This window comes from Peromyscus californicus, unplaced genomic scaffold (assembly GCF_007827085.1).
Source record: "Peromyscus californicus insignis strain IS unplaced genomic scaffold, ASM782708v3 Scaffold_6__1_contigs__length_162567912, whole genome shotgun sequence".
In the NCBI taxonomy this organism is placed as follows: Eukaryota; Metazoa; Chordata; class Mammalia; order Rodentia; family Cricetidae; genus Peromyscus; species Peromyscus californicus.
In genome coordinates this window covers 119128948-119140044 of record NW_026294584.1, presented here as the reverse complement: position 1 = coordinate 119140044, position 11097 = coordinate 119128948, and the positions used below count along the sequence as shown (strand labels likewise).

The 11097-nt window shown below is 41.2% G+C and overlaps 1 protein-coding gene across 1 annotated transcript; it reads right to left on the bottom strand.

Annotated features, from left to right (window-relative positions):
- Positions 1-7624: 7624 nt before the first annotated feature.
- Positions 7625-10763, bottom strand: LOC128098492 (protein FAM161A-like). The gene has a single exon (XM_052719701.1). It carries the CDS (start codon positions 10715-10717, stop codon positions 8786-8788), a length of 1932 nt encoding a protein of 643 aa, XP_052575661.1. The 5' UTR covers positions 10718-10763; the 3' UTR covers positions 7625-8785.
- Positions 10764-11097: the final 334 nt, after the last annotated feature.

Sequence of the window (11097 nt, the reverse complement as noted above, 5' to 3'; positions counted from 1 at the left end):
CTTTAAGATTCGTGCTACACTGATTACTGGCATGCTCCACAAGGCTTGCTCAGTCTCCTTTCTTATAGAAGCCAGGACCACCAACCCAGGAGTGACAATACCCAAAATGGGCTGATCCCTTCCCCATCAATCACTAATTAAGAAAGTGCCTCCATCATGCTTGTCCACAGCCCAACCTTATGGAGACCCTTTTGTTTTTTAAATGGTTTATTATTATTACTATTATTACTTACATCCCAACCACAGTTTCCCTCCCTCTTCTCCTCCCAATCCATCCTCCACATCTCTCCTCTGCCACCCCCTAATCCATTCCTCCTCCATTTCTGTTCATGGAGACATTTTCTTAATTGGGGTTCCTTCCTCTCAGATGACTTTAGCTTGTGTGAAGTTGACATAAAACTAGCCAGCATACATGTCAATTGATGTTAGATGCCAGTATCAATGTGGACCCAGATAGCAAATTTATAAGGTGTTTCCAGACCTTTAGCCTTAGACATGGACTCTTGTCATTGGTCACATCATTCTGAAGCATCCAATTTCTTGAATTACATAGGAGCAGGCACACTGTTGGAGTTTGGAAGAGATTATCCCCCACAGAATCAGATATTAGATTGCTTGGTTCCTAGATGAAGGTACTGTTGGGGAGGTTGGAACATTTGGCTTGTGGAGCTTTGTTGTAAGAAACATATCACAGAGCAGAAGACTTTGAGTTTCTACAGTTTCAACCCACTTTTAGTTCATTCTGTTTCAGCTTTGCTGTTGATTTATGATCTCTTAGCTTCCTGTCCCTGCCACTTGCAGCCATGCCCCCAGAGCAAAATATTAACTCTTATACCTCTGGAACCATAATCCAAAATGAACACTTCCTTCTATAATTCCTCTAGGTCATGGTTAGTGTTCTATCCCAATAATAGAAAAGTAACTAATACAGAAGTTGGTACCAGAGAATGGGTTGTTGCTGTAATGAACCTGACCTTTTTTTTTTAATGTGGAATCTTTGCACAGAGAAGAGTACAGATGGTGGAGGTCTAGCTCAAGGTGTAAGGGTAGGACAATATCAGCAACTAGACTTGATGTCATTTCTTTGATAATTTGACAAAGAATCTGGCTTCTTTCTGCCCATAGCCTAACAACTGACATATGGCTAAATTACCAAGTAGTGGAATATTATCTTTGGCAAGGAAATATCAATATCCCATAAATTTGAATCTGCTGGGGGGATTGTTATTGACAATGTGTACACAGATCCACAATGAAAAACAAAACAAGTGGGCAGAAATAAATACAAAATGTACAGGCTTGTGAAAAAAGTGAAGTGGGGAAGCTTAATGTTACAGGCAAGGTAATATCTGGAGGATGGTCTGAGATAGTCAAGGATATTAGCACCATTAACAAGAAGCCTGCTCTGTATTGGGACAAGGGGAACCATGCCCTCAAGACAAGACACCTCACTCAGTTAACCCTACAGTGTGTGAAAGAGAAAGGTGAGGAGTTCCCTGCATCTATAAAGCAACTGCAATCAAAAGCCACTGTTAATGTGTTCCAAGGGCTGAAGGTGTATCCCAAACTGGTAATGGTCCTTAGCAGTACCTCCATGTGCTACTGGCCTTAAAGGAATGAAGGATGCAAGAGAGAATGGGTAATGGAATCTTCCTTGGTAGTTTCAGAGATTCCCTTGTGTCAAGCAGCTTGTGGCAGTGGATTCCCTGTGTGAATAGGATATTGTGTTAGTGGAAGAGGATTCCTGAAAGTAAAGTAAAGAAAAAGAAAAAAATCATCAGGTAGGCTCGTCACTCTCTCTCTCTCTCTCTCTCTCTCTCTCTCTCTCTCTCTCTCTCTCTCTCTCTCTCTCCCTCCCTCTCTCTCTCTCTCTCTCTCTCTCTCTCTCTCTCTCTCTCTCTGGGGGGGGGGGAGTGGGGGGGGCGGTCAGGTCAGTGTTCTCTAGTGATGTTCAAAGTCCAAGTCCACCACATCTGTCCCACAACCTATTCATTTACCCCTTCCTTTACATCCCAGCCATGATTGCCTAGCAGTTTTGATTCTTTGGTTTTGTTTGTTTGTTTGTTTGGCAATCCTATAACTCATTGTGTAGACCAAGCTGTCCCTGAACTCACACATATCTGCCTGCTTCTGCCTTCCAAGAGCTGAGATTAGAAGTGTGTACCATGATGCCATGTCTCTACCTAGTAGTTTAAAAGTACACAATCAAGTTGTTTGCTGGAACATACAGGAGACAAAGAAGCCAATAATGTATAATAGGCTCAAGCCTACAGCATTTGGGGCTCTTTAGATATTAATCTATTAGACTCCTACTGGAAAGTACAATCAACTACATCTTAGTAAAAGAAGCATTGGAAGGTCCCATTTCTTGATCTTGAATGTATACAAGACGTGAAACTGCAAAAGTGAAGCCTGCATTCAGTGAAGACCAAAAGACATTGGAGGTGCCAGAGAACTGTGCTGTCTGTGATGGATTGTTGCATTGAGGGAATAAAACTATCCCAAGTGAATGATGTATGTTATCGGCAGCAAAGCAGGAAGGGCAGGGCCATCAGAGTTCTTTTGACACTGGACAAGAAGCTATAAGATACAGTATTTGCCTTGCTGTGTTTTAATATTGCTTTAGTGGGATATTTCTTCACTATACCCCATCCCTCACTTTAAATAGAAAATATATATTCTGTGCCATTACATGTTGGAAGTATATAATTTGCCTTTTGGTTTTACAGGGGTCTCAATTAGGGTATTCACTTGAGTCTTAGAAGAGACTTTGGATTTTTAAACAATGTTGAGACTTTAAAAGATTATGGGGACTTTTGAAGTTGGAATAAGTGCATTTTGAATTATGTTATTGCCATGAACCTATAAGAGGTATGTAATAGGTCATGGCAGCCATGAACCTGTGGGAGCCATGGAATGGGGCATGATGGTTTCTGTAAGAACGCTTTCCAGAAACTCAGGTATATTAATACTTGGTCCCAGTTGGTATCACTGTTGTAGAACATTTGGAATGTGGAGTGCTGTGGATATCGCTCTGTATAAATAAAACACTGATTGGCCAGTAGCCAGGCAGGAAGTATAGGTGGGACAAGCAGAGAGGAGAATTCTGGGAAGTGGAAGGCTGAGTCAGAGAGACACTGCCAGCTGCCACCATGACAGGTGAGATGCAAGGTACCAGTAAGCCACGAGCCACATGGCAACTTACAGACTAATAGAAATGGGCTAATTTAAGATATAAGAAATAGATAACAAGAAGCCTGCTGTGGCCATACAGTTTGTAAGCAATATAAGTCTCTGTGTGTTTACTTTGTTGGGTCTGAGCAGCTGTGGGACTGGTGGGTGAGAGAAATTTGTCCTGACCATGGGTCAGGCAGGAAAACTCTAGCTACAGTGGAGCCTATCTGGAGTAGTTATATCATGGTGGATGGCCTTTGAGTATTTATAGTCTTGCCTCCATTCTAGTTCACTCCCTCTGCTTCATATTGACAGTTGGGAGGTGATCTCTCAGCTTCTTGTGTCTGCTGCCATGCTTCCCTGCTGTTACTGACTCTACAGCTTCTGGGTCCATAAGCATAAATAAACTCTACCTTCTGTAATTTTACATGGCCATGATATTTTATCAAAGCCACAACAACAAAATAACCAACACACACACACACACACACACACACACACACACACACACACACACACACACACACATTTCAGAAAGCAAGCTTACTGTCTTTATCAAATGGTAGAATTATGTGTGCATAGAATTGTTTTAAAATAAATTTCTTTATAACTTACGGTTGGTAAAGGTTTGATTTTTATACATATTCTATATACTTATATGTCTGGAAACACATAAAACAATCATGAGAAATAAATGTTTCATGGGTCATGAGCAGAAAACTATCAAGAATTCCTTCTGTAGAGTACACTGAGTAATAAAGTTAAACATTTAAAGTATTTTGTTCTGTAGATACTATCAATACCATTATGGGTAAATCAGTCTTCAATAATCATCTAACATATTTATTAGGTTACTATAATTAATAATCATTAATAACTTGTCACTATTCAAGCTTACTTATAGCCACAGATAATGTCTGATGTAGAAGGGATATTGTTTAAAGGAAAGACAAATGAAAGAAAATTCTCCTAAACACTTGTATTAGGTTGAAGAAATAGAGATCACAAGGCTAATAAAATAAAATCTCCCCAAGAGGAGATGGAGCTGAATCACCCTTGAACTGTCACTAAAAACTCAGCAAAGTCTAAATGTAGGTCATTATTTTATCATTTGAACAATCTTACTTTTGTCTATCCTAAGAAGTGTTTTTAATTCTTTAATGCTCATGATCCAGCCAATGAACAGTGTATCACTTCCCATTTGACCCCTCTGAGTCATAAATAACTCAACTCCACACAAAGCAAATGTTCTATTAAAAAAACTGAGAAAAATATATAGTCACAAAGATTTTAAGCCATAATTATCAGAACAGAATCAACATGACAATCAGAGAACTTTTAAATTTTCTTCGCTAGTACATATAAAGTGTAGTTATACAGATTATTAATTTAAACTGTAGCAAAGGTAGGTGAAATGTTTATAGCCATTTCTTATTCTCAATACACCAATAAAATGGAGTCAGGACTCTTGCCTGATCTCTCGATCTAGGCACATGTCACAGGCAAAGATCAGTAAAAAGCAGTGGTGAATAGAAGAGAGTGGTGTTTTCATGTCTGGAAAAGAGAAAAAATACATATTACTATAGAAAGAGAGAAAGCCAGGAATTGGGGAACATGATGATGATTGCAATCAGAACATTGTATACAATGTGGTAGGCAGATAGTGAGTTTGAGGCTAGTCTATGATACATAATGGAACCCGGTATCAATGTGCACAAAGACATACAAAGACACACACACACACACACACACACACACACACACACACACACACACACACACCGCTACAGAGAGAGAATCATGAAGAGCTGTATTTTATGAACTTAAAGAAAACTCTATTTTTAGTTCCATTATAAATATTTCACAGAAATCATCATTAAATTTTCATCTTGAAATTACTCCTATAAGCATTCTTCCCCACCAAGGCAGGCAAAATTCCCCATCAAGACTAGCTTCCCTTGGGGTGAATTTGTGACAGAGAGACTGAAGATTCCATGAAACACTCCCGTGTTGCTAGTTTGAGTTGACAGAGAAATGAAATTATCAGTACACTTTAATGGTTCCAAAATTAGCCACTTTTATTTATGGTGCTACATTGCTCGTAGCAGTTTACATTTTCAATAAATAATTAAAATGTATCTATTCTACAACTTACCGTTCTGCTTCTGGGGGAGGAATGCTAAGAATAAATGATATACATTTTACCTTGGAGCTAGCGAGGTAAAGCAAAGACAAGATGTGGAAAAATGTGTACCTTCACTCTCTTTAGCAAAGGACAAATGACTGCCACTCTGTTTAGCTTCTGGGTTTTGTTTTGTTTTTAGTGGACAGTGTTCTGAATACATAGCACATGGTGCTAACTTTACAGTTTTACCATACCATTCTTGGAACACATGAAGCATAACTTGACTATTGCCATTCTACAGAACTTCCTGGTGCCTGTACAAAATTTTGTTTTAAGAATGTATTACAGCAATGTTTCACAAATACACTTCCAAAGCCCACCCCCCCACACACACACACAAATCAATTACCACTAACCCCCACCTTTTTTGAGTGGTCTGTTATAGTCTATCCTATAGTCCACTGGGCAATTGCTGATCTGTTTTCAGTGAAGAAGGCCAGTGAAATGTCTCAGTGAGCAAAGGCTCTTGCCATCAAGCCTGATGAGATTAGTTCAATCCCTAGAACTCCAAAGGTAGTAAGAAAGAAATTACTTCTACAAGTTGTCATCTGACCTCCACACACTTACTCTGATACACACACACATACACACACAGAGAGAGAGAGAGAGAGAGAGAGAGAGAGAGAGAGAGAGAGAGAGAGAGAGAGAGAGAGGTGTGCAATGAAAAATATAAAATTGAAAAAAATTTAAAAGGAAATTAACATTAACTACTTTTACAGAATCTGTAATAAATAAAGTCAAATAGGAATTTTTAATCTACTAGGATTTTTCTACACTCAAGTATTATAGTAAAGTATTGTATTGATGATGTTATACAGATCAAAGTGTGGCTGTTTCATTTGCTTTTTTCCATTGTTTGGGCATAACTAGTTTTGTAATCTCCTGTTGATTGACATTTGGGTTATTTCTTCTTTTACATGTAACCAGAGGGCACTATTTGATGAAATATACTAACCTTTCTTCACAAATCATTTTCTTAGCTGACACAGCACATGGTTCTGTTAAGTGCACTGATATGTTTTGCTTGTTTTGTTTTGGTGTGTGTGTGTGTGTGTGTGTGTGTGTGTGTGTGTGTGTGTGTGTGTGAAGTTCACATGTGTGCACATTTTGAGAGTTCCTGTTTTCAGAACTTGACTCAGTTCCCCAGCAGTATCATCACTCTGTTACCAACATTCCTGACAGATTCAGCTTTTCTTAGCATACTTTACTTCTGTGATTTCCAAAGGAAGTTCATTATGCACAGCCTGTCTTTGGACTTCCTCTGAGTTACATATCTTGATCTATAAGTTTTAGTACTCCAAGAAATTTCTGATAATTTCATATGTGTGATTTCATGAATCTAAACATTCAGATTCACAATTTTCTCTTGGTTTCACACTGTCACCAATGTTTCCCTTTTAAATGGCCTTCAATTTACATCAGTCTATTGTAACTGTCTTACAATGTAAAAACCTGGCAGTCTTTCAACTCAGGGATACATATGTAGTCAACAGCAGTGATTATTTTATATTTCTTTCACTGTCACAGGACAGAAAGATCAATCTGTTGCTTTGCTAACTTCCTCCACAGTTGATCTTATTCTTTTTTATTTGTATCACTTTAGGTAACAGTGGTTGTAAAGATTAAATGAGATGATTTGTATATGAAGATTAAATGAGATGATGTATATCATGCAATAGCATTTATTAAGTGAACAATAATATGAGGATCTATACTTAAATCCTTTTTTTCTATCCCCTAAGTCAAATGTTGAAGATCAAGGCAGTTTAAGCATAAAGGCTTATACAGGATTGTGTTTGGAGGAAATGGCTCCTGAAATCAGAATTTCAAATCAGGCTCTGAGATTTTTTTTTTTTTTTTTTTTTTTTTTTTTTTTTTTTTCGGGTTCTGATGTCTTTAATGTCCTCAAACCACACTCTCTCCGTGAAATCGAGGGGAGGAGAGTAGAAGTAACATTCTAAATATGACAGACAGTTTGTGGATTGTTGTACAAGTCCTCAGTAAGTTGGAAATGTTTCTAGATCCATTCGTACACGCTGAAGTAACTGTGACTATAACTGAGGGCCATTCATCCCCTCATTCAAATCTGCATTAAGCTGTCTCCCTTATGCACAACCCCGCGTTAACAGCTCATGGGAGGATACAACGTGACTTTTCAAATAACGCCACCTCTAAAGGACTTAGCAGTCTAATCAGAGCAGCAGGAATGTCACATGAGCCCCAGCTGAGAACACATCTTCCTAAGCAAAAGAAGCAGCTGGGAGATGTTGTCGCCCACCTTTATTTCTAGTCCTTTGTAAAGCTAATTGTCAGAATGGCAATGTCTTACCTTGTAGCATTTTAAAGATTAGTTTGAATTTTCAAAACAAAAATGTGCTTAAAGAGGGAAAAATGACTCAAGATCAAATTAAATCTTGAACAGAGACAGTAAGTTTGTAACAGTGTATACAAAGTTAATCACAGTAAGTTAGCAATACAAAAATTAAACTTGAGCTACTTTTAGGATTTTCCTTTGACAAGTTAGGATCACAAATTCAGCATATTGAGAACAGGGACTTATATATCTCAATTATGATTACCTCACATGCTGAACAGTGGTGGCACACGCCTTTAATCCCAGCACTCGGGAGGCAGAGGCAGGTGGATCTCTTGAGTTTGAGGCCAGGCTGGTCTACAAAGCGAGCTCTAGGAAAGCCGGGGCTGTTACATAGAGAAACCGTGTCTCAAAAAACCAAAAACCAAAACAAAGAAACAAAAAGATTACCACACGCAAATGCCATAATTATTCCATGTGCAGTAATACATACATACAAAGTAAGATAAATTATTTTAATACTTTACCTATCAAAAAAGATTTGAGGGGATTAGGGGTACAGCTCAATGGTAGAATTCATGTTAAAGTATATGTGAACCCTGGATTTAATCTCCACAAAAAAAGGGCAAAAAAAGAAAAAGTAGCCATGGTATGGATAATTTAGCAGTACACTTCTAAGTACCTATTTTTTCTGTATATTATTTGAAAAAATTGAAAATACTTAGTAAATTTAAAAATAGATCTTCAAAAGCTAATAGTTCTCTCAATACCAAACTCTTTTCCCTACCAAATATAAATGTACATTTCCATAACTAACCCATTTGTGACAGCTGCGGTTCTCCAACCCTCAAACACTTTGAAAATAAAATATAATCATAATCACAAACAGCACACATAGCAATTTCAAAACTGCAGACAGCAAAGCTGTAATCTAGCAATCAAATCAGCCGTTGTGTGGACACAGCCTTTTCCAGACAGGACGCCTTGGTTCAGCGGCTCTGCATGCGTGGGAGCTGTCCCCACATGTGTTCAGGGCAGCACGGTGCGGGGCTGAGGTCCTGAGGCTGCGTGTGGAAGGAAGGGCTCCGTGAGCGGAAGCCTTTGACTCAGGTTCACTCTTCAGAATTTCCTTCTCTGCTTTCTTTAACATCTCCCGTGCTTTCCTTGTGAGAGTCCTGGCTGCTGGCATCAAGAAAAGAGCTTTCTTCCTCATTCTCTCTTTCTTCTTCATAAGAGCTTTCTTTATCCGATGTGTGGCTTCTCGGCTCTGGCCTGGTGATGTTCTCAGACACTTTTCCACCTTGGCCTTTCTCTGTAACAAACTCCTCAGACAGGCCTAGTGCTTTTAGGGTGTCAGAATAATGCTTTTCTGCTGCCAATCTTGCATTTCTCTGGGCAACTCTTTCAAACAGCATCGGCCTCTTCTGAAGTTTCTCATCTCTTTCTTCCAGTTCTTGTCGATACTCTTTCATCCTTGCCTTTTCACTCTCTCTGATGGCTTGTTCCCGCCCTCGGGAAGACAGGGTAGGCATTGGAGGGCTCCACAGACCAGGCCTGGGCTTTGCACACGGACTTCTGACCGGGGACATCCGCCTTGGAGACAGATAAGGCCAGCATGTTTCTTTCAGATTTTCTTCGACTGCTCTCATGTCTGCCAAGACTTTCTGTCTTTTAGCAGAGTCACACGGGGATTCCTGAAGACCACACTGTTTATAAAGAGTGGAGGGGTTCAGGAAGCAGTGTTCTGAGGAGGGCTCCTTCCGTCGGTTCTCAGCCAAGTCTCCATCATCAGGGCTCAGGCACCTACACCTGTGTTTACCCCGTGGCTTTCCAGGACTTCTGGGGTCCCTGAAAGGTCTGCCAGCTGGCCTATAGGGCCAGGATGGATTCTGTAGCAGTTCTTGGGCCCTTAGCTGCATCCTGATGTTCCGAAAGAGCTCTTCTTCCTTCGACTTGTCACTGGAAGCCGACCTGTAAATAGAATGAGGCATGGGTCTGGCTTTAAAGCGCTTCGTTTTCCTCTTAGACTTAAAAAGGTCTCTCAGCTGCTTCTCCCGGACTGCCCGCTTCTGCTCCTCCCTGGCAATGAACTTGAACGGCCTCTGGGAGGCCAGGAGCGCGGCTTTGTTCCTCTCCCTGGCGGTCCTCCTTTGCTCTTCCTTCTGCCTGACCAGATCCTCATACAGGGGCAGGAACAGGCAGGGGGGGACAGGATTGGCTCGGAATTTCCTCTTGCACTCCGCGTCGTCGACGTCGTCCCCGTCCCTTTCCAGATTCGCTCGGGCCTTCTGCGCCTCCTCTCTCCTCTTCTGCTCCCTGAGCGTCATCTGAAAGGGCACGGGCACTGTAATTGTGGGCACCCAGGCTTTGGGTTTCTTCCTTGTTTTCTTAGCTGTTTGGAAGTCAGAGTCGTGCTGAATATAATCTTCTACAGAAAAGCCAGTCCACATGTTGTTGATGAGCTCCTTGGCATAGGCTGTCAGTCTGCTTCCCCTGGGAGTCTCTCTCTCCAGGGTGGGCAGCTCCTCGTCAGAAGTGGTGGACAAGGAGGGTGACCCGCCTACCTCAGGCTCTGAAAACGATGTCACTAACAAGACAGGGTGAGGGCAGTCCTTTTCCGATGCAGAACCAGAGGAGACACTAGAAGAATCTTCCCTGATGACCACTGGCCGGATGTCTTTTATATTTAGCTTGTCCTGGTACATTTTCTCTAATTTTGCCATGGTTTCTGCATGGGCAGCCTTCAGCTCTCTTAGTTTCCTGAAATACTCTTCATTAGAGTGGTAAATCTCAGAAAAGTCCATGACGTCCTGCAGTGTCACACCTTCATTCTCCCTAGGAAAGCTGTTACCACCACCAGCCGACGCCCGCGCCGGCCGCATCCCTGTCTGTTCCTCCTCCACGGCTGCCGCCAACGCCGCTGCTACCAAGGACTCTAAGGGGTCTTCGTGTTCGTACTGGGCGCCCCTTGCTCCGGTGGTGGGATTTACCGGCAGGTGGAGACTGGCGGCCGCCTGCCTGGCCGCCCGGTGCGGGGAAGCCATCGCCCCGCCTCGAGCCTCAGCGCCCGCGCCGGCCCGGGGCGGGTGAGCTGGCCGAGATTTTTTTTTAAGCCATGTGGCCAGCTGCCTGTGTCTCTCTGTTTTTATTTGCACAATAGGGATGTCAGCATATACCTCATGAGGCTTTTCTGAAAGAATGAAGTCACCCATGGGGTGAAAGGTTCTATCATAATTACTTACTCCTATTTCGTTTTTCTCGTGAGATCTAGTTTTATGGACTTATGTTTCTGGGAGGTCTATATCTCAGTGAACTACGCCTGCCTCTAACTTAAGTTATATTGATTGTTTTCTTTGCCCTGTAAACAGTGGAAGAAATATAAAATAATCATTGCTGTTGACTGCAGAAATATCACTGAGTTAGA

Coding starts and splice junctions, on each gene's coding strand:
- LOC128098492 (XM_052719701.1), bottom strand. CDS start 10,717: ATGGCTTCCCCGCACCGGGCGGCCAGGCAGGCGGCCGCCAGTCTCCAC.